The 27,478-nt window shown below is 48.9% G+C and overlaps 1 protein-coding gene across 1 annotated transcript; it reads left to right on the top strand.

Moving 5' to 3' along the window:
* On the top strand, positions 1-25,307 carry LOC125757339 (phospholipid-transporting ATPase ABCA3-like). Its single transcript, XM_049412816.1, has 14 exons — positions 1-289; positions 620-886; positions 1,759-2,000; positions 6,917-7,154; positions 7,898-8,086; positions 9,579-9,760; positions 9,852-9,983; positions 10,889-11,164; positions 12,541-12,696; positions 16,126-16,348; positions 18,543-18,742; positions 19,547-19,888; positions 22,313-22,476; positions 25,211-25,307. Exons 1-14 carry the CDS (start codon positions 1-3, stop codon positions 25,305-25,307), a joined length of 2,997 nt encoding a protein of 998 aa, XP_049268773.1.
* The last annotated feature ends 2,171 nt before the right edge of the window (positions 25,308-27,478 follow it).

The raw sequence follows: 27,478 nt of genomic DNA, 5'->3' as shown, positions 1-27,478 counted from the left end.
ATGTGCGCACGATCCACGCGATGGCGGCAGCTACGCCTGCTGCTCTGGAAGAGCGTCTATTTGTACAAGCTGCGCCGAAACTGGACGATCACGGCGCTGGAGGTGTTGACGCCGCTGCTGCTGACTCTGGTGCAAACGTACCTGCACTGCAGCCGCGAGGAGTCCTCGCCGACGGGAACGTCTACTCCGGCAATTCTTGCGAGTCTCACGGCCGGCGACATGGAGGCCGAGGAAGTGGTCAAGCCGTCCTTCTACTTCCCCTCCATCATCGCCTTCGTGCCGGCCCCAAGCAAGCCCTATTTATTTGTTTATTTATTTATTAATTTATTTACTGCGATAGCAAATATATGGACACTCGCTGCGGTGAAACTTGGCCCCCTCTAAAGGAGGGCTCTGTGCGCACAGTGCATCATATGAGGTGAAACGTTATTATGAGCACTTAGTGTACGCCTGCCGTGTCCTTGGCAAGAATGCCATGTTCGCTACGCTCATGGATCTTTTTAATTGTTAAATTATGTATAGTCTTTCAAAAAAGATAGTTTAGGTGCATGCGCGATCACCGATTCCTTCTATGGCACATCGAGGCTGATGACATGTTGGGCGGTGCAACTGCGTGCAGCCGGGAACATCTCTGGCGAAGAAGTGCTGCGCCACGCGTTCCCCCTTGCGAAGCTAGAAGAGTTCGCCGACGAATCTGCGATGGTGGCGAACCTAAGTGCGCGCATCAATTCTCTCGGACTGGCCAACAACTACGGCGTGGTGTTCAAGCAGGCCGAGCGAGGCACGCTCAGCTACACCCTGCGCTTTCCCTCCTGGCAGGAATTCTACACCAGACAGACAATGCGGCCAGGTGGCGCCACCATACGGCCGCCATTTTGGCTCTCTGGTAAGGTTGACCCTGTGCTCATTCATTCATTCATTCATTCATTCATTCATTCATTCATTCATTCATTCATTCATTCATTCATTCATTCAACTGATTCTTTCTTTCAGATAGTGAATTGCAGTGTACTCCGGATAAACAAAACTCGGATAAACGGAAATGCCGGATAAACGGAATAGCGGTGTCAATTCATAGAATGATTGCCAGCATGTTAGTCCTGTGGGCTGAAGGTGCTAAAGTATCGTGGTGTTCTCTCTCATTGCAGAGGCAGGAAACTCACAGGGTCTCTTACGCATTCGCCTAACACCAGTGTCACACGATGCACTGCTGATCGCAATTGAGCCCGACTGGGATCAAATTTCTAAACAGTGATTGGCTCCCTTTGGGAAACTGCGTAAAGGAGCCAATCACGATAAAGGAATTCTATCCGGATCCGTCCCGATCGCGATCAAAACTGACCGTGTGACACCGGTCTAAGAGGACTCGAAGGCGAAAACCATCCGGTGTGGCTACCTGGTCATCATCATCAGTGTAAAATCGTCATTCATCGTCATATTATTCTTATTCATTGATGCTGATCATCACCATCAAATTACCATTCATCATTATCATCATCTTCTTTGATGACGATGGTGTTTTTTGTACTACTCGTTTTGACGACTACGCCGACGGCCACTTTTCCAGTTTGATGGCATATGAAGCTGTCGTCTTAAAATCTGATTGGACCTGTTAGAGCGTGCAGCCCTCGACGTATGGGCATATCTTGAGATTGGAAGGTGCTCGAGGTTCCTATACGTCACTCTAAGTACTCCAAATGTAGCGAACTCGTTATGGAAGCTTCCTGACCTCACGGCCTGCTCTACCCTGTGCTGCAGGCATCCTGCTGCCGATGGTGTCGAGGCTGAACATGGCCGTGGCGCGGATCACGTCGTCCATTGCGGACGGCGAGCAGCCACCGCCGGTCTACTTTCAGACTCGTCGGTTTCCTTCGCCCAAGGGCTTCGACAGCTCCAGGAGCGCGCGCAAGATTACGGACGTGAGCGTCATCTACGGCTTCATCGTCCTCGCACCCGTCGCCGTCAAGCGCATTGCGGATGAGAAATCAGTCGGAATGAAGGTGCGATTGGAGTTAATGTATAGCCTTTTTGTATATACAATTTTACGTAAGACTTATAGGCGCTGCCACCTTGGGCTGTTAAACGAATATTTTCTTATTTTTGTATATCGCGACGTGAATTGATAAGGTCGTGACACGTCGAATGCACCAACCCAACCGTTTTCATGCGTATACGTCCACCGTAGCGCTGTTCGTTTAATTCTTCGAGATACAAAACGGCAAGGTTAACAGCCGAATACGGCGGCACCGTACATACGCCGTCGTGTTCAGTACATACGCCGTCGTGTTCAGTACATACGCCGTCGTGTTCACGGCAAGGAGGCAACCACGTTGACAGAAATGGAATCGTTTATTTCATGATTGTACCAAGAAAAAAAATGACCGGGTGGCTTGTCGGGTGACCGGGTGCGCAGAGCCGAACCTGCAACTGAAGTAACTAGAAGAATAAGGATGGGTTGGAACACATTCGGCAAGCATTCTCAAACCATGAATGCTAGTTTGCCCCTATCCCTCAAGAGGAAGATATATAACAGCTGCACCTTACCGTACCTACGGAGCAGAAACCTGGAGTCTTACAAAGAGGGTTCAACTTAAACTGAGGACGATACAGCGAGCAATGAAAAGGAAAGTGATAGGTGTAACCTTAAGGGACAAGAAGAGAGCAGGGTGGGTCAGAGAACAAACGGGTGTTAAGGAGATCTAGTCGAAATCAAGAAGAAGTGGACATGGGCAAGGCATGTAGCGCGTAGGCAAGATAACCGCTGGTCATTAAGAGTAACTGATTGGATTCCAGGAGAAGGCAAACGCGCAAGGGGGGACGGGAAGTTAGGTGGGCAGATGAGATTGATAAGAGCAAGCACAGGACCTGGCTGATATAGGCGGAACATGGGAGAGGCCTTGCCCTGCAGTGGGCGCAGTCAGGCTGATGATGATGATGATGATTATGACGGGTGGCTTGCCATAGCGCTTTATTTTGTAGCCACCTTATCTACGAGGGCAAGGGTGACAGGGCAGGGTGAGGGCAGGAGCGCGGCTGTCGGCGCCCTGACCATACACGACGTGCCGCTTCGCGGTTCTTACAGGTTTGCCAGCATCAGTATACTGAAGCAAAGTTTGAGATTGGGCTAGTTGGTAATCCATCTTCAACAACCGGCGCAGAACGGATAAGGGACAAGAAAGGGAACATAGACGAGCGCTCGCCTATGTTCGCGTTCTTATCCCTTGTCCGTTCTGCGCCGGTTGTTGAAGATCAGTATTGGCCTCGAGGATAATAGTCGAGGAGTTACGGAGTCGCCCTCTATCGGACGCGCCTCGATTGCGTGCTAGGCAGGATACCGCCGTCGCGCTCCCCATAGGTTTTGCTGTCGGCGCTCTACAAAAACACCTCGCGGAAGCCCTCCAGGGCATTTCTGTAAGTACTTTCGAAATGAACTGTGTTCTTTACTGTCAAAATAATCATTTTCGACGAACTGAAAGCACAAGATAGTCTACAGTCGCTGTCTCTTCGCGTGAAGCGGGCGCTCGGTTTTCTGCAGTTACCGCGTTGGAGACCCCCGAACCGGCTTCTTGCGTGAAAGGTAGTCACTCGCTGAGTGCAAACTATGTGAAATATCTCGTTAGAGTAGACTGCCTGTATAACCAAACGGAGCATAACAGAAAGAAGCCTCAAGCCAGCGATTGCACGGGTTCGCGACGACTGACGGTGCCTCTGCATGTATGAGCGTCTGCATGTATGTTCGCACTGATGGTTTCGCTTTTGCTACGAGCACGTTTTGGCACCGCGCTGTGAACTTTAGGCCGCAAAATATGAGAATTTGTGAGTAAACAAACAACTACTGTTGCGCGGACGCTATCAGAGCAGTTCAAAAACAATTTCCTTACAACTGCGGCTTCGGTGCGCATGACAACTTTGTGATCTGCCGTCCCGACGATTCAGTGTTTTTTTTTTCTTTTTCGGTCTAAATTCGGGTACGTTTCAATGTCATTTGACAAGTTGGTTGTCTCGCACTGCGTATTGATCGGTCTTCTCATCGGGCAAATGCTGCTGCTTCTGTTTCTTTATTCAGCGCATTCGTTTCGTTTGGTGCTCACACAAAACGTGAGCAAATGCGACGCCTTTTTTTTAATGCTCCTTAATTATCGTTCCGTTTGCATTCCAGTGAACTTGCCGCTCTCTGTCATCAACATATTCATAGACCAAAGCTTCACCACTTCGAGATTGCTGGTGGAAGGAGAACCAGTCTACGAGACCGAGCATGTAGTAGCATGCGACGCCTAGGAAAAGAAAGAAAATACAGTAATGTTTGCCGGACTTGTTCTGCAAACGTCGGCTGTGAACTAGGACCCACATGAACTTGAAATAGCGGTGAATAAAATAGAAGGTATTGCAGCAACCAGCAGCCGCAGAACAGGATAGTAATTATTTGGCAAGTACCCCAGCAATTTTGGCAGCAGTGTCGTGTCTAACGCCAACAGGGTGTCATCTTTCCCAATGAGGTTCCAAGAAAATACATGGGGTTGGCCAGTGGGCCGATCATCGGTGGGCCGATCACGGAGGCAATGCAATATTTATGTAGCTTATGAAGCAATGCATGCCTCATCAAATGGGAAGGTTGCCAGTCGGCGTCCCGCGTCGGCGGCGTCAACACGAGTGATGCAAAAAATAATCGTCACGTGATGGTGTAACCATATGACGTCATCATGACGTCACATGATGCATTGCCTCCGTGATTGGTAACGGAGGCCGTGCAAAACCGCGTTAGGTGCAGAACGCTTTTGGAGGGGGGCGCGGGAGAATCAGTACATCGACTGACAAGAAGATGGCTTTCGCCTTCTAGTCATCTTTAACGAATGCATAAGGGACCCTGTGCGTTTTTTAATTCAACGTATCTAAACAATGACTTGCGCATCTGCAGCCGATTTTGTGGACGCTGAGCACGGGGACGACGATCAAGAGGTCGCATTGGAGGGTTCTGAGATGGCATCGCACGTGGTAAAAGGTAGCGCTTTTACCATCCTGTGGCAGATAAGCATCATTTGCCGGCGGGAAGCGCTTCGAGCCATCGTCTCAGTGCGCGCTGTCTGCTACTCACCGAACTTCGCAGGCCCGACGCAGTCACTAAAGTCGTCGTCGCGGAAGTGCTTGTTGCACACAAGACTCGTAGCGGATGGCTACTTGCCGGTTCTTAGCTTTACAACCCATGCTTCACGCTGTTTCTTGTCCCGCGGTTACCGGAGCAGGCTGACACTGGGCTCCGTTGCGTAAGCGCGGCACTGCGGCACCGAGCGGTAGAGCCCCATGTTCGTCGCCTTCGGAGGCAGCCACTCTATTACAATGGTTTCAATTGAGTAGAAAATGAGAGAAAACTTTCGCATTTGAGCAGACCGCAGCGCATGTGGTACTTGAAACTCGTTTTCAAAGCACGCGGCAGTGCTCACAAGCAGCCGACGCGGCCGCTGAGACCACGTGATCCTGCCAAGCACGTCACGCCGACGGTGGCGCCGGCGTTTCCAGTGGTGGGCCTCGAGGCCAATACTGCCAGAGCGAGCGTCGACAGCGACGTGCCGCTCTACCAGTGTCGTCATGCGGGACGTTTGTGCTCGGGTCGTGCCCCGCGGGCTGTCGAGGTGCAAACAGACTCTTCCGCGACCTGCGGTTAATGTGAGGGAACAGATACATAGCGCGCAGGTTCGCCCGTCGAAAAACGCGCATTCACGAGACGGCCGCGTTCCACGACAGTGGGCGTGCTACTGTAGTTCGCACGAAATGCAGATGATCGAGGCTGCATGACACGTTACAATCTATCTTGCGAATAAAGTAGCTGTTTATATGTAATTGATTACAGAAAAAGTAATCAGATAACAGTGACCGCTACCGAATAAAAAAAGAAGGAAATGCAAAAGGTATCGATTACAAGTAATCACTCACATATACAGTAAAAGCTCGTTCGACCCTCGTTAATTCGAAAAATCGGATAATTCGGACGCGTTGCCTGGTCCCGGCCAGCATATGCATTGTTTAATCGCATCAAACCCTCGTTAATTCAACCACATTTGGCTATAGCGCGGTTAATTCGGGCGATGCTCGGAGCGCGCCCAGCGCGAAGCGCCGCCAATGTGCGCCGCAAAACATAAAAAACAGCGTTCGCAGACAACCGAAACAAGGCGGCGCTGTCCGCATCGCTATCTTCATCATTTAGTGACCACGCTTAGAGTGTACTGGAAGGATCTCAACCAGGGGCGTAGCCAGGGGGGGGGGGAAGGGTTCAACCATACTTTATGTATGTTCGTGCGTGCGTTTGTATGTGCGCATGTAATTATACGCAAGCAAAACTGAAAAATTTCAGGGGGGGGGGCGAAGGTTTGAACCCCCCCCTTGCTACGCCCCTGATCTCAACCACGGTTCCGTCCATAGTGGACCTGGCACTCAGCGGCTTCGTTTTAACTTGATGCAATGAGCGCGCAATGTCACAAAACTAAAACATGGCGGAACCTCTTGAAGATGAACAGCTTTCATCCGCGGTCGGCATGCTGGCATAAAACTCGTTTGCTACATCGCGATGGGTGAACTATCAGTTGCCGGCCATTTTACCTGCGAAATAACTATTGTTACATGTGCGTGACAATAGTACGTACGTAATGGTACGTAATAGTACGTAATGAGCGAGTGGTGCTGAGCACGTTTCGGGCTAATTAAGCACGGGAGTCTGGCGCCGTAGTCGCATTGAGAACGAAGTCGCGAATGACGGAAATTGCGGCTTTTACACTGCTCTTATGCAAAATAAGTATATAATTTAGGTGTTCAACAAAATGAAAGTGTATTCGGACATTTTTTCGGACATTTTTTCCCGTCCCGTGAAATTCGAATTAACGAGCTTTTACTGCATTCGATAGCGTACAAGTGTGCATGTTCGCAGGAGCTCCTGCGCATCGCTGGTATCTCCGACGCCGTATACTGGCTGTCCGCCTTTTTGAGCAGCCTGATGGTGATGTCGCTGGAGACGGTCCTCATCACCTCGTTCCTGACGTTCCCCATCTTCTGCGAGCCGGCAATACTGCCTCAGAGCGACATCAGTCTCGTGCTGTTCATGCTCATGTTGTACGCTGTCTACTGCGACCTGTTCTGCCTGCTGATCAGCTGCGTCGTCAAGACCCGTGAGTCGCGGCCTAATTAATTAATTAATTAATTAATTAATTAATTAATTCATTCACATAGGCGTGCGCAGGGTTCTACATTAGGGGGGGGATTTAAGCGCAGCCCCCCCTCCCCCCGCCCCTTCGAGTTGGTCGAGTCGGAAAGGAAAGGAGCTTCGCCGTGGATGCAAAAATGAAAATGAAGCGATGACCTGCTTCTCAGAACGACCTGCGTTTAGTACACGGCTTTTCACGGGTAAAAGGGACAAGTACAATTCTTGCAATGCAGCACCAGGGGTTCTCGGCCATCATTATTGTCAAAAACCTGCATGGCCATAACCCTGCACTTCAGGCAATGACGGGACAGGTACGACTGAGCAAAGGTTTGGGTGGTGCCCCTCAGAAGACAAGGGGGGGGGGTGGGGGGTGGAGGGGTCTAATCTAAGGGGGACTTGGTGCCCCCTTAGAGGATTAGGGAGACGCGGCCGACCCCTCCCTCTCCCCCCAGGCCTCGTTGAGCGCACGCCAGTGTTTTTCATGCATTCACGTTCTCGTTCACGTAGTTAAAGAAGCTAGAATATTCAAGCCTGGTTTTTCGATCTTGATCTATCGCCGTTTGACCGATCATCATATGACGATACTCTAGCATACGAGCTCTGACCACCACCGCCTTTTAAATCGGACAGTCACATTCATACAATTGGGCGAAGTATCGACAGTCCTTACAGTTCTCACGGTGTGACACTAAGGCTTCTCTGACGCAGCGGTGTACGCTGTGTTCGCCACCGTGTGCCTCTGGATGCTGACGTACGAGGTGCCCATCTTCTTCATGGACTTGCCCGGCTCCGTCGAGTACGCCGACCTCTCGCTCGGCCAGAAGGTCTCCACATCCATATTTCCCAACATGGCCCTCCACTGGATTGTCCGCATCATCAGCGCGCACGAGGAAAACAGTTGAGTGTCTCGGTCGAGCATGGATTGTTTTGGGGTTGCACTGTCGCTAAAAGCACACAGGGTCCCTTTTGCATTCGCCTAGGACGACTCGAAGGTGAAAGCCATCTTCTTCTTCTTTTTCTTTTCAGTCGATGTATTGGTCCTTCCCCGCACCCCTCCGAAAGCTTTCTGTACCTAACGTGGTTTTGCGCTGCCTCCGTGATCTGCCCACCTTTGACCAAGCGACACGTCATGTGATGACATCATGTGACGTCATGATGACGTCACAAATTTTGGTGCTATGTGACGTCATCACGTCATCACGTGATTATGATTTTTTGCATCATTCGTGTTGACGCCGCCGACGCCGACGGTCAATTTTCGCGTTTGGTTAGGCATCTATATGCCTTTATGCCTTTATGTAGCCTCTGTTGACAGCTGATAGTGATGGATACACAAGTGAACAGGAAGCGTTTCATTCACTGTTCTTATCCACAAAACAAATAAAAGAAAATGAACCAATGCATCGAGGCGTGAAAGCCTCGAAAAACTGCTGAAAAACTACAAAAACTTCTTTTTGTCCTCGCGCCGTAAAACGCAAGCAGCGCATCTCGACTACTTCGAGCAAAGCTTGCCATCGAGCAATTTTTCTCCCACTTCACAGGTCGCCTCTATATGAATTCAATTTATTGCACGACCAGTTTCGTGACCGCCTTTTCTTCTGCAATCGTCCAGATCCATTGTTCAATACCGTATTTTCTTGCGTATAACCCGCACCCTCGACAACGATTCGCAGAAGATTTTCGATTTTTTAAGCATTATCCTCTCGTATTGGCGCAAAGCTAGCTTCTTTGTTTGGCTGTGAAGCACTGCCATGAAGCAGCCTTTGCAAACCGGAATTGGCTTTTTTTAGGTGCGAAGCACCTTATGCGCTCGGGCTGTCGGCGTCTCCTGTCGTCGCCCGTCATGGCAAAGCAAGTGGGAAATAATACGGCGTGTTGGCTCAGGAAGAACTTCGTTTCCGCGATGGACGCTGTCTGCAGCAGTGAGAGGACGCTGTCCTCTCTTTGCTGTTGACGTGTCCCTATGGGAAACACCGGTGCTTCGCATCTCCCCAGGTTTCATGTTATTGGAGCTGTTTCTGCGAAATATGGTCCGTCTGCGAATTAGAGTGAGACATACTGTCGGACTTCACGGAAGCTAAACTTCTTCTTTTGACTTTAGCTACAAAATTTTTTGGAATTTTTTGTGTGGGTTATACGCGAGAAAATACTACATTTCACAAATGCGGTCAACTACATTCAATCATTCCATTCTAGCTGCCCGTGCGTTCGCACAAAAAACCCACCACGTGAGTAAGCCAGGTTAACAAGTGTTATTGATTACGACGCGTTATTGATTGATGATTGATTGATTGATTGATTGATTGATTGATTGATTGATTGATTGATTGATTGATTGATTGATTGATTGATTGACCAAAATAGTGCCACCACCTGTTCTGCTTTCCAGACCAAGGGGCTCGGTGGAGCAACATTCAGATGGCAGGTTCGCCGTATGACAACGTGACTCTCACGGTGATGTTGTGTGTCGTCCTGGGCTACTGCGTGCTTTATGCCGTCCTCGTCTGGTACCTGGACAACGTGTGGCCATGGCAGTACGGCATCCCCAAAGAGCCTCTCTTTTTCGCCAAAGTGAGCGGCTTCCTTGAGGACAGTATACTTTTGTGTGTCCACAATGCAAGCGCACTACTATATCGTTCTCGTGCGTCTACATGTCTTTCAGGTGAGCTACTGGTACCCCAAGGCGCCCAGTAATTTGCAGTATCAAAGGAAGGACGCCACGGAAGCGAGTATTCCACGTGAGAGCATCGGAGACCGGAACAATCCCGGCATAGTGCTCGACAACGTCACAAAGGTCAGCCGGGGCTCAACAGCATGAATGTTTTTTGTGGCGTTAAACCAAACTCACTCACTCACTCACTCACTCACTCACTCACTCACTCACTCACTCACTCACTCACTCACTCACTCACTCACTCACTCACTCACTCACTCACTCACTCACTCACTCACTCACTCACTCACTCACTCACTCACTCACTCACTCACTCACTCACTCACTCACTCACTCACTCACTCACTCACTCACTCACTCACTCACTCACTCACTCACTCACTCAATCATCCACTCGAGTGATGATTGAGTGGATGATTGCCACTCAATCATCACTCAATCATCACTCAATCATCACATAAATCAATCAATCAATCGATCGATCGATCGATCGATCGAACTTCATTGCGACGAAACAGCCCTTTCTACGATGTATATCTTTTTCAGCTCCAAATATTACATGCCACATATGACATACGTGTAGTTTTAGCTGCGTGCTTGTGATAAAGCGGAGTTAAGAATTTTTATTTTTTTATTTTATAAGGTACTCCTGGAGGGTACATAAGCTCTTAATGTGGATATATTTTGTCGGTGTATTGTTAAGGCATTGGTGGTTAGGCTCAATGGCCGTCCACGATAGTGTGCGTGCAGGCTTTCAATTGCTACGGCATGGAAAAAAAAGAGAAAAAAAGGGGGGCTCGTTCGTGATTGCTTCTTCTTAGTAGTAGTCTTTGTGCGGAGAAGCCCACTTTAGCGTCCTTAGTAGCAAAACTTCGTTTCCTGATTTGTCCATCCATCCATTCATCCATCCATCCATAAAGCTAATCTAATCTGATCTGTTCTAATCTCTAAACCAAACTGTAGTTTAGCGTGAGTTACCGAATCACTGCGTGGGACAATCTTAGCCCCCGCTTGCACTGTTGCAGGTCTATTCGAAGAATACTGTGGCTCTCTATCGCGTCAGCCTCAAGGCTTACCCCGGTGACGTCACCGTGCTTCTCGGTCGCAACGGTGCGGGCAAGACGACCCTGCTGCGACTCATTACGGGTCTCGAGCAGGCGTCCGCCGGCAGCGTCTACGTGGCGGGCCACGATGCGGCGTTGGACACGGACGCGGCGCGCCGTTCTATGGGCTTCTGTCCTCAGGAGAACGTCCTCTTCCTCGGCCTCACCGTCCTCGAGCACCTGCAATTCTTCGCCAGGGTGAGCCGCTGAACGACCGAATTCCGTAATAGGGCCGTCAAGGATCGATGAAAAACAAATATAGCTTAACGTGATGAAATTGGATCCAGAAAAAAGACAGCACAGTATATTTTGAACTTCAGTAACATTTGCTGGCAGGCTAGTTGGTGATGCGTAGTACATATTGTGAAACAGCACAAACGTAACAAGACGTAAAGAAGACACAGGACAGAGCACGTCCGCACTCTGTCTGACTGTTTCCTGTGTATATTCTTTGTGTCTTGTTACGTTTGTGCTTTTTTACCTATGAACAGTTTATTTTTATGTCGCGGTAGGTTTCTGTTTCTTCCATAGCTATGCTGAAAAGACAACGGGGGACGACGGCAAAGTGCGGCTGCCGCACTAGCAGGTTGCAGCGAGCCACGGCCGGGCTGGAGAGGGCGTCCCGTCCGCTTCTCCAGTCCGGCCGTGAGCGAACACGATAAGCGTTTGGTGTCGCAATAAACAGTTGAAGTTGCAGAAGAATATCGATGGCGAAACTTGTGACGCACCACGAAGGACACGTACAAGGAAAGTGAAGACAGGACGACGCGCTTCGTGTCCTCACTCTCTTCGTCCGTGCCCTTCATAGGACACGGACGCCATGTTTCGCCTTTTATCACCACCAACAAGCCCATTCTCACATCCTTTTGTGAATATCGAGTTCGCATAGATTAAAGCCGAACGGGAACGAATCATAATGAACACAGCCTGCCGTGTGCATACAGTCTCGCCTGTTAGGCCTACTTTTAGAGTAAGAGAGGAGAGAGAGAAAGCAAGCGAAGAAAACAGCTTTTCGATACCTCGTATTACGAGAGTCGGCTTTGTGACGTCATATTCCGTAGTCTATAGCACGACTGCGCAGAATAAAACAAGGACGGGGAAACTGCAGACGTAGACAGACTGCGCTTGTCCCCGTCTGTTTCGTGCATGGTCCCTGTTTTCTTCTGCGCAGTGTAGCAAGATCATAAAGCACAAACTTGCCGAATCTTTTACTGTGATTCAGTTACATTTCTTCACTCCGTAGGTGTGACTAGTCGGCAAAGTGACCTTGTTCTTGTGCTTCTGCCCACATTGCGTCCTTTCAGTGGTGTTTTCTGCGCTACACATGCCATTAATATTTTTTTAAAAATGTACGCAATAAGTCTTCTAGATATTCTCCCCGTGAATTCGCACTTCGCACCTGCGCAGCCAATGGCACGGTTAAAAAAAAAGTGCGAGAAGAGGAGGTTACCCGTTTTCCAAGGCTTGCAGTGTGTTGCAGGTTCGCGCGAATCAGGTGTCATATTTCCGTTTTCTCAGAAAGAGGAGGTAATCTGAGTTGATTTCATGACATTTTCCTTTTCTACAACATGAAGATCCGTGGTGACAGCTGGGCAACGGCGAACAACGCCATCGAGGAAATCCTCGTGGCGTTCAACTTATCCGATAAGCGTGACACCCTGGCCAGCTCGCTCTCTTGGGGCACAAGGCGAAAGCTTCAACTTGGCATAGCCGTTGTGGGTAACCCTCAGGTAAGCATTTCTTTCTTCTTTTTTTTTTGAATGGACACGTTCCGTTCTAGCTGACAACTGGCGTTCCACTCGAGCTAGTTAACCTGCACCGACATCTTCCTCTCTGACAACTTCGAAACACACGCATGCGCTACCGGACTGATCCTCGCCACCTTGCGCTCTTCGTACCAAGGCGCATTCCCTCCTTTGACAGCACCCGAAAGTCGCAGGATCGAATCCCGGCCGCGGCGACCGCGTTTCCAAGGAGGCAAAATACTAGAGGCACACGCGCTTACATTTAGGCGCACGTTAAAGAACCCCAGGTGGTCGAAATTTCCGGAGCCGTCTTCTACGGCGTCCCTCATAATCACCGCATGACGGTTTTGGGATGCTAAACCCCAACAACTATTATTGTTATTATTTTTTGACAGCAGCGCTTTGTTCTGCACAGCCTTTGAGTCCTCCGGGCTCCCAGTGAAATCCCATCTGACGTAGTGAAACCATCATTCACTTCACCACTCATTGCCATCCACTTCTCGCGTGTATAGAAGGCAAACGAGATCAAAGGGTTGCCTGTTTGACCTGTGACGGGCTAAACACGTGTGTACCATATCAGGAGGTGCCGCAATTGTCGCTGCGTCCAGAAGTTTTGCGACACACATCGATTGGCAAGAATATTTTTGTTTGAATTAAACAGGCCGCTATGGGGGGAACGTGTCGGGAGGCTCAAATGACTTGCACTAAATGGCTCGCACTGGCGTTTATATCTTCACGTGGGTTGTGACGGGGAAGAACGTAACAGTCAAACCGTTAAAGGTCGAGCTATTTACTGTGTCACTAGGAGTCAACAGCGACTCTATGGTGCTTAACGGTAACATATGGCTAGTGCGTATCAGCTATCGCCAAGCGCGCTCAGCGTAGCGTTTTAAAATGCCCCTATAGACCACCTCCGATAATGTTTTAACATTTCAAGTAAACGCACGCATCGAGTTCAGTATGCCGTCACAATCAACAATGCCAAACGTGGAAGCGCTATGAGCCGCGGGCGCGCCACAAATTTCCAGAAGCATTCCCCTGTCCTCTCCGGGCCTTTCGTTAATCTCCAGCGTTCGCCGTGACGTCAACATTCGTGTCTGTTCATGGCATCCACAAATTGAACTTGTTTGTCTGCGCGCAGGTACGCGCGCTCGCCGCTCTTCCTCCTTACACGGTGAGGAGGAGCACTCGGGCAGTAAGAGAGACGAGCCGACGAACCGAGCCTAGCGAAGGAAAGAGCGAAGCGAGCTAGGGCCACTTCTGTATCATCAAACTCCGCTATTACGGCACCATTTCGAAAAATTCTAACGGCTGCGTGTTCTAGCAGACTCATTAGTTATGCAGAACTATCGATGGTACTATCGCTGGTACTATCGATACTATCGATAGCTGAGTCACTATCGAACTATCTATGGTTATAAATACTATCGATAGCGCTACCGATATTAAAAAATTCGATGGTGCTATCGATAGTAGAAAATCAACAGCACGAACTCATTGCAGAATAAACTTGGTTCCCCGCGCGCGTGGTACATAGTGGAGCCGGAGGAACAGGCTGAAGGGCATGAAAGTTGACATGCCTGTGTTCTTCACCTGAGTGTTTTGCTGACACATGATCATGAATGAATGAATGTGACCTTCATTGAAATAAAAGGACGACTCTTGGTCGCTGTTGGGGATAAGGTGGGAAAGGGGTAAGGGGATTAAAGCAATCGCACATGATCATAAAATCAAACTGTTGAGCTGTAGCGGAAAAGAAGGCGTTACATGTGGTGGAACTGCGCGGCTTCAAACTTATATTGCATTTTATGATTTCAAAATAAAAAGAATGTCATGAACTAGGTTGGTTAATTGTAAGGTGTAACTGGTTGCTTTTGGATGTGAATTTATTGATGGACATATTCCGCAATTTTCACTGCGGAAATAATTTATTTCTTTCGCCAAAAATTGCTCATAAATTAAGCGAAGCTGATAGTAGGCTATCGCAAATATTTTGGCAATTTGGCCGACCAGCGACAGCATCATTATTAACACCACTATCGATAGTATTGTCACGTGGTTGTGACGTTAAAAATGCTGCGGCAAGACTGGGAAATACAGAGCTCTTTATTTGGGCGAACTTGTGCCCAGAAAATCAAAACTCAATACACAAGTGATACACGCTGCGTACTCATAGCGGCGAGAACAGCCATCGGCCGCCGAGTAATCTGATCATCGGTGGTAACGCGTCTTCTTTTATATATCAGTCATCGAACCTTCCAGCGTTATCGGTGGTGCTCGCATAAGCTCTCGAAAAAAAATTGACTATTCGCGTCCGGCGCGTAATAATAACAGAATGATCTCAAACAATCGTGAAGCTTCTCAAACATTACGGCGCGGTCTACGTAAAACGTTGGTAACAGTCTTAGTGGGTGAAACCCGAATACATCAAAACAAAGCAATAAACACGCGTGGCAGTAATATCGCTAGTAATATTAACCATGGTACTACCTATTGCACTATCGATGGTTTGTCGATAATAGTATTATCGATAGTTTCACTATCGATAGTTTCAAAGAAACTATCGATGCTATCGATAGTCAATTTACCGATAGTTCTGCATCACTAAGACTCATGCACAACTGCAACACCACAACTAAATTTCGTCCTCTGGGTGGTTTAGGGGCCCTTTTGACGAAGCCAGTGGTGCCCTCGTGTGACGGCAGTGGCGCCCTCGTTCTCTTTGCCCCGCGTGTATCGTTAAAGGGGCCATGACACGGTCACCCTTCAGTTTGTGGTTTTCAGCGAAAAGTAGAAGTAGAGGGTCTATTATGCCTATACAGATATGAAAAGTGGGCTGTAAAAGATTATTTCAGTGCAAAAGAAGCCCTAGAAGTCGCCAGATTTAAATCCAGTCCACCGCCGGGGACCGCCATTTGGCCATGGCGCGTGTGACGTCATGTGCAGCAAAGAGTGGAGCCGTCGTTTTCTGCCAAAGTTTCAGCGCCTGCAAATCGTTCAGTTTCAGTGCCGAAGTGAAGAAAGCTAAAATATCTCGATTTCACGCACAGCTGACCGCGGAACGATATCGTTCGCCGGAATGCAGACGCTCGCACAGCTAGCTGCATGCTTGATACGTCACGGCTCGCGAGTGCGCCAGTGTTACTCGACTCGCAGGCCGCTCGCGTGTTTATAAAAATATTCCTTTTTAAGTTAAGTGCTCGACCAAATGCGCTAAAGTTTCGCCACCTTGTTTGTGAATGCACAAGTATCAACCCACATAACACAGATTATCATCGAAAATTGGGTGTCATGGCCCCTTTAAAGCTGGCCGCACCTGTCGAAAAGCCGCTTCTGTGGTAAGGTAATCTCCGCGAGCAAAATTGGTCCCTGCTCCATTCAGCAAATGTTCGTTATCGAAGCCGCGATTCGCAGATCGTGGTGCTGGACGAGCCGACGGCAGGTGCCGACCCCGAATGCAAGGGCGCCCTCTGGGAGTGCGTCCTGCGGTTCCACGAGGACAAGACCATGCTGATGACCACGCACAGCATGGAGGAGGCGGACACGCTCGGCGACCGCATCGCCGTGCTGGCCGCCGGCAGGATGCGCTGCTGCGGCTCGTCGCTTTTTCTACGCAACACTTATGGTATCGTGCACGGTGCATGATTTACACACTGTTATCCGGCCTTCGCGTTTTGTGACACTATTGTGTTCATGCATGCATATAACTTACTGTGCATTCTTCGTGAACCCGCGCTGGTGGCCTCGAGGTCATGGCTCTGCGCTGCTGAAGCACGATAGGCGCGCGTGTTTGTTTACTGACAACGGCGGCCACAGTTCACTCGGGACGAAATGCAAGAACGCCTGTCTACTTGAATTTATAGCCACGTTCAAGAACACCATTACGGCGCATCGTGGTTTCGAAACTTAAAATCTCCCGTTTTACTCAAAATGTTTGCATGTCCGCTTGTATGCGTGTGCGTATGTATACCTCTACGACCCACCGCGGTATAGTGGTTATTGTGCTTGACTGCTGACGCGAAGGCCGCGGGATCGCATCCCGGCGGCAGCGGCGGCCGAATTTTTATGAAGGAAAAAGGCTCGAGGTCTCGCGAGATGGTCAAAACTTCCGCAGACCTCCACTATGGCGCTTCTCATAATTATACATCGCGTTTATCGGACGCAAAACCCAAAATTTATGTATGACTCTACACGTGCACGGTCGTGCGGGTTTATGGTGATTTTATAAGCGCTGTTTATGCCATCATCGGACACCACTATTTCAAGTAATTACGCGCCAGGATCAAGGTGCTCCAAGTGGCTTACATTTCTGGTGTCATTACAGAATTGCTACACACTATAGGGGTGCGAAGAGTGAGGAGACAGCGGATCGGGTGGCCTTCCCGTCCTCCATTCCCACTTCCCTTTCCCACCCCCTTGCTGTACTCTATTATACACGGCCACGTTATGCTTTACCCTCTCCGCTCCTCCTGTTCCTCGCTTCTCTTTACACCTCCTTGCTATATACGTCGAAACCCGCGATAACGAAATCCCGAGAGAACAAAATTCTCACCGCAACGAAATATCTTCAGAGCACCGGCGAACGCCCATAGGAGTCAATGCATTTCGTAACTCGCGACTGCGAAAGATATTCATACCGCAGTTCCTCATTAACGAAATTTTTGAAACACGAGTGTGCAAATAATCTACTCTCGCAACATTAACTACATTCGAAAACTGCTGAAGTGCATTCATGCTACACTTAAATTGTGCAAAACTATCGCCACAGCGCACTTGAGAAGCAGCCGCCATCATTATTTACAAAAAAACACATAAAGCTGGCGACAATGATGATGATAATGGCTTGCCGAAACACCTGCTCGTTATCGCGGGCTATGTAGCCAAATCCACATTCCTGATGGAGTTTCGTTCGTTGACATGGCTCTGTGTATAGTGTACTAGAATAGATTATTCTAGTACACTATAGCTCTGTGCTTGGTTTTGTCGGCTTTGCGCGCACATGGTCGCGTGTGTGGCGCCATTTGTGGAGCGTTCGCTTGGCCGCTTGGTCCAACGTGAACTGTGTGTTGCGATTGCTTCGTCCAATTTCGCTGCCTCCAACGAAAAAGCGGAAGTTCATCACGCTGAAAGACAAGGCAGCAATCATCAGTGAGGTGGAAAATGGCAGGAAAAAAAGGTACATCGCCGAAGAATTCGGCGTTGCGTGCATCTCGCTGTCCACGACTCTGCGCTGATCCAGCGGAGCCGGAAGGAGGTTCGCCTGTAGGCGCACTTGATGACGGTACTTGTAAGAGCGCAGTGCCACCGTCACTGACCAGTGCATGGGGCTAACTTTGTGCCGTGGCAAACGTGATTCCCGATCGAGAGGCATGAAACTGCTGCATGGTAAGGCCCGCCAAAGCAAACTTACCGACTTTTGGAAACAAAATGTGTTGTTTGTAAATTCCATGTCTTTTCTGCCGCATTCTCGCGCCAACGAAATTCCCGCAAGAGCGAAACTTTGTGCTTTCCACGCCGATTTCGTTATTGCGGGTTTCAACTGTATAGCCATGTTTCGATGTTTCCACCTCCTATAGCCATGTATATGCTTTATTTCTCTCTATTCCTGTTTCTTTCTGTCTCTCTATATCTCTCTATTTCTTTCTCTTCCTTTCGTTCTCTTTCTCTGTGTTTCTCTCTCTCTCTCTCTCTCTATGTTCTCCTCCTTCTCTCGCCCATAGCAACGCAATCATGAATATCACATGAATACGGTGTGTAAGCTTCGCATCCGTATGCGTACGAAAGCTGCGCAGATGCAATGGCAATCGCGTGTTATACTTTCTGGCGCACAGGTACGGGTTATTGGATCCGCGTGACCGTGGAAGAAGGCGCCGTCCACGATGACCTTCATGAATTGACCCACGCCTTTCAAAAGCATGCACCGGCAGCCCGCATTGAAGATGGCGAATATACTGCGCCGCTTAATTATCTTCGTCGTGGTGGAACGTACGATATCAACGTTGGAGACGTCGGGGCCAATACGCTCATTGAGGTAAGCGTCACAAGTAGTTCGTATTTACGCTGGTAATCCTGATTGCCCCTAATATATGTACCGTATAACCCCTCGAGCGGTTGCCTCCAATGCAGAGTTGTATACATTCGTTGCCACTGTGACGTGCACGCTTGCCGCTTTCCTGCTTTATGAGTCTTATATATATATATATATATATATATATATATATATATATTATATATATATATATATATATATATTATATATATAGATATATAGAGAGAGAGAGAGAGAGAGAGAGAGAGTATCAGGCTCTTTTATTTGATTTCATTTGATCTATAGAGCTATTTCTCCTTTTTATTTTGGTTTGTGGTTAAGGAAGGAATCACTTTGCAGATAGAGCTTCCTGGCGCATGTGCACTCCGCCATTCCAGTCTGCGACTTATTTTCGGCAGGAGTTATTTTCAAATGATATACACAAGCAGTTGTGTAGAGTGTTGCTTCTTTTGCTGAGCACAAGTTCGCCCAATAAAGCTGGAGAGGTGTCGTCTAACATACTGAGGATCTGTCAGTGGCGGAATGCTTCAGGCCCATGTCCATAGGTTTAGGTGCAGGTTAAAGAACTCCAGGTGGTCGAATTTCCGGATTCCTCCACCACGGCGTCCCTCAATCATATCGCGGTTTTGGGACGCAAATCCCTAGCAGTTATTATCTGTCAGCGAGGTGGCCGGTATCTGGCATTCGATGACGCCCTGGCCGGACGTCTCTTAGCAGATTTAGCATTCTATTAGCAAATGTAGGGGTGAGACATTTTCCCTCGCCCACTTTTGCTCTGCCACGCAGTTGCTGAAGGAGCTTGAGGGAGTGCATGGGCGTGCGCTGCAATCGCTGTCGGTCTACGTGGCAGCCCTCGAAGATGTGCTGAGACAGGTGGAGCGGGATTTGGACCGCAGAAAAACCTCATCGCAGCCACAGGCACCGCAGCAGCTGCCCGACGTTCACGTGATGGGACAAGAGTCGGAGGTTGGCTACCCTGCGGTCGCCGCGATCGAGGCGAACTTTTCCTCGAGCGGCGATCTACGGCCTCACTTGAGTCAGCAGCTTGGCGCGCTCGTCGCCAAGAAGCTACGGTACGGCAGCCGCGACTTCAGGCTGCCCGTGCTGATGTTGCTGCTGCCGCTCTCGGTCAGTGCTTCGCTCAGATTGGCTCGCTCATCCACTACCTCACTGGACTCTTTTTCATAATCCGCAAGTGCGCTTCCCTTCGCTGCACATTCGCCCAACTAATGGCAGCACCTATTGTGATTCAAGTGGACAAGATGTCCTTGTTGCACGTCCTGGGCCTTGTCCATTAGGCGTATTTATATCAAGAAAGCCGAGTCTACATTTTCCGCGTCATAGTGCAAGAAAACTGCGCTTGAACACGCTGTTTTTAGTTAAGCTAACTGCACCGCAGGAAAGCTAGCTTTACAATTATGAAGAGAGAGCACACTCGCTTCACTTTTTTTAACACGAAAATGTTTTATGCCGGGGTCCACCACGGCTCCAATGACGCATTTCCGTCACGGATATGACGTTGTAAAATATAAAGACTAACATATGGCAAAGAAAAAACTATAAGATAAAGTTCTGTTACCAGGAGTCGAACTTACGACCTCTCGATCGCCAGCGCGCAGCGCGAAACGACTCCGCCACAGACGGCATGTTCTCTGCTATGCTAACGGCGAGCTATTTATGTACACCATTTGTCGGTGGCGGTACTCAGAGATCGGCGGTACAGCGTGTTTTCGTTATCACTAGCGAGATGGCGCGAAGGGCTCGAAGAGCGCGCTTTAACAGTCCTCCCCCACGCGGATTAGCGCGCGCATCGACAGGGCGTACGTGGTCGCTCGTGCGGGCGCTCATCTCGTGATCTCGGTGGTTTGTACGTCTTGCGCTCTGCCTGCAAGTTTCCGTTGAGAGCGCGAAGGTCACCTCGCTTACTGCAGCGGCCGCTTTTGCGGAAGGAGCGCGCTGCTTACACAGAAATGAGTTACAACTGTGACAGTTCGCGCTCATCCTGTGTATGTTCCTTCCGCGCGTCCTTTCTGCTTGAGCAGCGCATTGCAAGTTTCGAGCGGCTTGCTGTTCTTCGCGTAACATTACAATTTGATGCTGTAGCATTCATTCCTTCGCGCTTGGGGCGAAAGAATGCACAACAAACGCTCAACTACGTCTTTGAAGACACGTTTCACTTTCGTGTTATACCGATTCCTATGACAGAGGGATCAGCCCTGTTTTTTTTTTTTTTTTACTCACTCGCTTTTTGTCTGATCCACTCGCTCACCTTTAGCTCGCTGTCTTACGACATTGCTCAATCGCTGACTCACTGACTTGCTCGCCCACTTTTCTCACGAGTGACCCCACTCACTCTTACACTACAAGAACAAAAAGAGTCATTTGACTCTTTTCGGTGAGTCGTGACTTGCCACGTATACGACTCTCTTTAAAGAGACACGATAACTCTCTTTTGAGTCACACGTATGACTATTCTACGAGAGTACAATGATCTCCTAAGGGAGTTCACGTGTGACCCAAGAGAGAGTTATCGTCTCTTTAAAGAGAGTCATATACGTGGCAAGTCACGACTCACCGAAAAGAGTAACACATGCTCTTTTCTTTCTCTTAGAGTGTACTCGTTTACTCCCCTTACTTACTCGCTCTGGCTCTCTCTCTTTCGCGCTGTCCGTTTCACGAGTGTGCTTGCATACCTACTACTCGCTCAGTCTCTCACTCTGACGAGTAATTTCTATGGTACTCAACACAATGGGATAGATGATTCGTATTCATGCTCGAGAAGGCAAAAAAAAAAAAATACCACAAGGTAAAGACGACAGCGTGTCGACCTGTTTTCCGTCTTTCTTTTGTGCTGGTCTCTTTCTCGCCTTTTCAAGTACGACTCTGGTACTCGCCAATTGGCATTGAGCTGTGGATACAGAAGAGAGGCGGCGCGTTTGGACGCAACTAGAGGTCACGGGAACAGTTTCCAGCCGTGGCGTTGAATCTCATAACTCATACAATAGCAAATGTGAAGGAAATATGGAAATATGGGATACTAAATATGGAAGTATAGAATATGGAAGTACGGAATCTAGAATATGGAGCATAGAAGTATGGAAATGACCATACGGGCAAGTGCCGACATAGTACGGTACGCGCGTTGCCGACAGCGGGTTTGCCTGACACTGAACTGTTAGTTACCTTGTGTCTGACTCGGTGGTGCACCCGCCATGGCGGTCTAGCGCTCGACTGCTGACCCGCAGGTCGCGGGATCGAATCCCGGCCGCGGCGGCCGTATTTTCGATGGAGGCTAAATGCCAGAGGCCCGCGTTTTTATATTTAGGTGCGCGTTAAAGAATCCTAGGTGGCCAAAATCTTCGCAGCCTTCCACTACGGCGTCTCTCATAATCATATCGTAGTTTTTGGGACGTTAAACCCAGACAATTATTATTATTATTATTATTATTATTATTATTATTATTATTATTATTATTATTATTATTATATTATTATTATTATTATTATTATCTTATTATTTTGACTCGGAGATGTCGCTTTGCGCTTCGGCAGGTCCTGTTGCTGTTCGCCTACATCAACCAGACGCACATTTCTCGCAAGCTCAGCTACTCCGGACCCGTCGAGTACTCGCTACTGAACGTCTTCGGGCACACGGTCGCGTTTTACACCACCGACGTGTCGACCTGGAGCGAACCTGCTGCTCAGGAATATGAAAAGTGAGGTCGGCTTCGTCCTTTGAGGGCGAGTAATTGTAGGCTAACAGCGCCGCCTGCCGGGCTCGGCATCTTATGGGGGGCGTGCTCTGTAGCATGCCCTGCCATGCCTTGACTTAAAGAGTTTGAATGTGAGCTCACTGACGTAAATCTATTTTGAAGTAAAACAGCGCTGCTTGAAAACACGGACGAGTAAAGAACACACGAGCATGGGCACATGACTGCCAACAAATTTATTTATTGCGCGTGTACAAATATACAGCTTGTAGAAGAAATGAGGAAAGCGAGAGGGATGATTGTTGTGAAGCACATGGGTCTGACAGTAAAAATAAATCTGTTCTTCGCGATTAGTACTGGCGGAAGCCGTACTCTTTGCCAGATGGGATGAGCGAAGGCGCGCTAACACACGTTGAGCCTCTGCGCATCATTATGCCCTGACTACGCGCTCGTTGGTTGCGCATCGTTGCACAGATGCCCTGGCTACGCGCCGAAGTCTCACCACTGCGCGTAACTTGGATTGACATATGACCCATATGGTGAATGGGATACCGCGAGTTCCGTGCAGGTGCCCGAGCGGCAATCCTGGACATTTCGTGTCTATGCATTCATCTTAGCTTCCCTTGGTTCATAATGCCGGGGCAAAGTATCGCTTTTCGTTGGAATAATTAGGGTGAATTTGTCTGCTGGGCGAGTATAGGCGCGGCAGGAAGCACGGACGGACAGCCAGTAAAATGCTGTCGCCAGTAAAACAATGTTTTCAGGTACCTACGAAAGGAACAGAGGGCCGAAGTGCGTGACCTCGGCGATGCCGATCCGCAACCGTGGCTGCAAAAGTTGGCGCTGACAACTACCGTCGCTACCGTTCGCAGTATATCATCCCGGCGGCCCAATTCAGGTCCACCAGCAATTTGTCGGGAGTGCCGGAAAGCGCTTTCCTACCGGGAAGCCAGGACAAGGATAATGAGACGGCCGTCGAGGTGCGACGTAACACAATGCTTACAGGCCAGATTTGTCTGTCGAAGTGTACACAACTAAGCGTGTTGCATGCGACCAGTTTGCAAATTGTATTGGCGTACCATGCAGCTATGATGTCCAACGTGCCTACAGCACAGTAGGTTTTCCGTGTATGTTTGTACCATCGCTGTTTCAATTAACCAGGTCGATTAATATAACGAAATCCTTGTCGCTTAAAGCGAAAAAGAACGCCTTAAACCATCAGAAAAAGACAGCGGTGGACGTAATAATTTTGCAGCTAACATTCCAATGATATTTGCTGTATGTGATTGATTGGCTTATGGGGTTTAACATTCAAAAGCTACTTGGGCTGTGAGAGACGCCGTAGTCAAGGGCTCCTAGTCATTTCGACCACCTCGATAACGTTTACTGACATCGCACAGTACACGGGCATCTAGCATTAGTTCTCCATCGAAAAGCGACCGCTGGGCCCCGGATCGAACCTGCACTTTTCGTATCAGCAGCCGAGCACCGGAACCACTGCGCCACTGCGGCGGCTGTTGCTGTATGTAACTCGTTTATCAACTAGAGAATTCGGCGCAAAGTAGCCTACAACCATGAGCGAGATGTGGCTGTATTTGGGTACGTTGATATACAGTGAAGTTATGCGACATTTGTTTTTAGACATCATCTTTTGTAGGCTCACTGACCTCAAGCATAGATTATGATCTAAAAGGTGGAACGACTCCCATTGGCTGTAGATGCAAACTTTACTTATAACACAGACTTCTCTACCCGCACTGTGCAGCACTGTGTTTCCGAACACGAGAAAAATTACCGGTTGCGCGTTTCTGTTCTCAGTAGGGTATACCAAGATAAGCGAAGTGTTTTGTCCCGTACTCATTACCAAGTACATGTGATAATGTGTTTTGAAAGCAACACGTCGCATTCGTTAAGCTCATGTTCAAAGCTTTGTGATACTAAATCGTTGTCAAAAAGTGTCGAATTTCTTAGCAAATCAGTCACAGTAGCAAGACTCAATTTATTTAAGCGCTTGGCAACTCATACTCTCCTAACTTCCAGCTAAATTAGGAAACATGTCGTCCAGATTGAGCTACAAAAACCTTCTAGTCTGTTTCGGTGTAAACTTTATCAAACAGCATTTTAACTGCTTTGCACAATTGGCGCCTGTAAGATTTACAGCGTTTCTTGACTGAAACTCTCCTAGTTTTCCGTTAAATTTCTTGGGCTATTAAGGCGAAAGCCTTCGAAGCCTCGTCAAACGCGAAAGTTAACCGTCGGCGTCGGCAGCGTCCCGCGGCGTCGGCGTTAACACGAGTGATGCAAAAAATCATTACGTGACATCACCACGACATCACGTAGCGGCAAAAGATTGTGACGTCACTATGACGTCACACAACAAGACGTCACATGATGACGTCATTGCATCACATCGTCGCTTGGTCAAGTGCGGACCGATCACGGAGGCAGTGCAAATTAAACCAGGTGAGGTGCAGAAAGCTTGCAATGCCTCCGATCTGGAGGCAGCGCAAAACTGCGTTAGGTACAGAAAGCTATCGGAGGGTGTGGTGGATGATCACTAAATCGACTGAGAAGGAAAATAAGGTGTCTTTCGCCTTCGAGTCGTCGAAGGCGAATGCGTAAGAAACTTGAGTGAGTTTTTCTCGAGGCACCTGGTTGTGCGAAATGATCAACCTCTCGGGAGTATGCAGGTAACGGCTTGGCACAGCTCTTCACCGCATTCGTCTGCGGTTGTCCTTAGTGGCGGCGTCGCGTGCCTTCCTCTGGCTGGCGGCTGCGCCGTGGTCAACCATCCGCTGCCCAAGGAGAATCCGAGGCCCGAGCCGGACCCACCATAGTGCTCGCCACGCGCCTGATGTGCGCCGTCTTCATGCCCGTCGGACTGGCTTTCCTCGGCGCTACCTACGTTCTCTTCCAGTGGAGGTATGTTGTGCGAGGCAGGAAACAAGTCGGGGAGTGCGGGGAGCTTAACCCTCTCAACCCCACATTTTTCAGTTTGTGTGTGTGTGTTGTGTGTTGTGTGTGTGTGTGTGTGTGTGTGTGTGGTGGTGTGTGTGTGTTGTGTGTGTTGTGTGTGTGGGTGTGTGTGTGGTGTGTGTGTGTGTGTGTGGTGGTGTGTGTGTGTGTTGTGTGTGTGTGGGGTGTGTGTTGTGTGTGTGTGTGTGTGGTGTGGTGTGTGTGTTTCTCCATTACTGAGCCTAGTTCCCACAGGCGCCTCCCGCCCCCCTTTATTGTGTCCTGGAGGCACCGCCAAGGGAAGTAATAGATGAGTGGTGTTTATTATGCGCTTATAATAGTGCTCAAATCCAACTTCCCTCAAGTCCTAGCAGAAAATATCAAGAGCTCATTTGCGCCCTGAAATAAGGGCGAGGTGCCAATTCAGAGGACGCACAGCAATAAACATGTCGCGCTGTTATTTACGATTTCTTAGCGTGGCATATTTCTTCGGAGGTTAATAACTAGCATGCCGTTATTGGATTGGATTGAGTGACGAAAAGCTGCTGTTAAACTGTAGACACACACCAAAAGTCAGCGCTTAGCAACACTACATAAACCTTTGGTGCACACTGTCCAACATTTTTGGCGCTAACCAGCGCCACGAGAATTCGAGCAAGCCCAGTTGGGACACGACCACCGCCGTCCACAAACATTGGGGTATTTTTCCAGTATAACCCTCACCCTGAACACAATTTTGAGTAAAATTCTCTAAAAATGATCTACGCGGGCCGCGTATTACGCAAAGCTAGCTTTTTGCGTAGCTGTGAAGCACTGCCGTGAAAACACCTTTGTAAATAGGTTACCTTTTGGTTTTGACATTAGCTCCAAGTTAAAAAAAAATTGTGCGGGTTCTAGGCATGAAAATACGCTACAGATGCGAACGTGAACTTCTGTAATTACATGTTATCGCCTGTAATTTACAGAAGTTAGCGTTCGTATCCGTAGAAACTTACGTCGTGCTTCTCTCACGTCGGGCAAAACTGCGGCATATATTTACCTGTGGTTATTACTGTCAGAGCGTTTCAAGTACGGGGTAACCTGTACGTACTGCATGTTCGCAGGAACGCGTGCGCAACGTGAAGCTACTTCAGCTACAGTGCGGGGCCAGCTCAGCCGTTTTTTTTGGGGCTCGGCGTTCGCCGTTGACCTGGTGTTGCACGCATGCTGCTCGATGGTGATCCTGAGCCCACTCTTCATGCTTGACCGCCACCAGGTGTACTCGGACGGCTCCACGATCGGTACGACATGGCTCTCCTCAGTGCGAAAACCAAATCAAAGCGAATTGTGGATGAAATCGCGAGGATGTTGGCGAGCGTAAACTCACCGAAAGTGTCCCTTTGAGACTTTTGTTCGAACGAACAGTACAGTCGTGAGCAGTGTGAGTGGGAACACGCGAGTGCGTCGTAAATAGCGTCGAACCCGACGAAGGGTGATTCACGGCCGCTGCTGACGGAAACGAAGTGGAAACGTCGCAGTCCCGCTAAATATCGGCACGCCGTCCTCGCTATTGCTGATAAAAAAAAAGGGGGGGGGGGGGGCAGCCGATCGCGTATCACGGGCCGCCAAGCACAACGCGGCAGTGTGCTGTAAAATACCAATTTTCCATTCGCATGTGTGTGTGCGTGTAACACAAAATCAAGATACAGCAAAATGTAATTTAAAAAAAAACGATATTGCTCTTTGCTGTGCATGAGTGCTACGACAGGCGCTGCAATATCGAGCTGTTATGTTATCTATGTGATACATTTCGCACATCGTAAAAGGAGACTTGATGGGAGCGACAGCAGCTCACGGAAGAGCATCACTCTTTATTCTTGACAGAGTATCGGTCGAATTGGGATTTTTGAGGCTATTCGCCACGCGTTCGCGTGTTCCGTGTCATAGTGATCACGATAGTACATAGAATAGCTGGTAAGGCTTCTCTTGTATTCTCTTATGTCATTCGATAGGCGATTAACAGTTTAAATATCGCTTATTCAGTCTGGATATCCAGACTTCCCTACAGTGACCA

Source organism: Rhipicephalus sanguineus, chromosome 2 (assembly GCF_013339695.2).
Source record: "Rhipicephalus sanguineus isolate Rsan-2018 chromosome 2, BIME_Rsan_1.4, whole genome shotgun sequence".
In the NCBI taxonomy this organism is placed as follows: Eukaryota; Metazoa; Arthropoda; class Arachnida; order Ixodida; family Ixodidae; genus Rhipicephalus; species Rhipicephalus sanguineus.
Note: the sequence above shows the minus strand (reverse complement) of the source record. Positions and strands in the feature narration are given on the sequence as shown.

Excerpts from the sequence above, each read along its gene's own strand:
- LOC125757339 (XM_049412816.1), top strand. The coding sequence starts at position 1 with ATGTGCGCACGATCCACGCGATGGCGGCAGCTACGCCTGCTGCTCTGG. Across the intron at positions 7,155-7,897 it reads CAGCTGCGTCGTCAAGACCC|CGGTGTACGCTGTGTTCGCC; the intron begins GTGAGTCGCGGC and ends TCTCTGACGCAG. Across the intron at positions 8,087-9,578 it reads CAGCGCGCACGAGGAAAACA|ACCAAGGGGCTCGGTGGAGC; the intron begins GTTGAGTGTCTC and ends TCTGCTTTCCAG.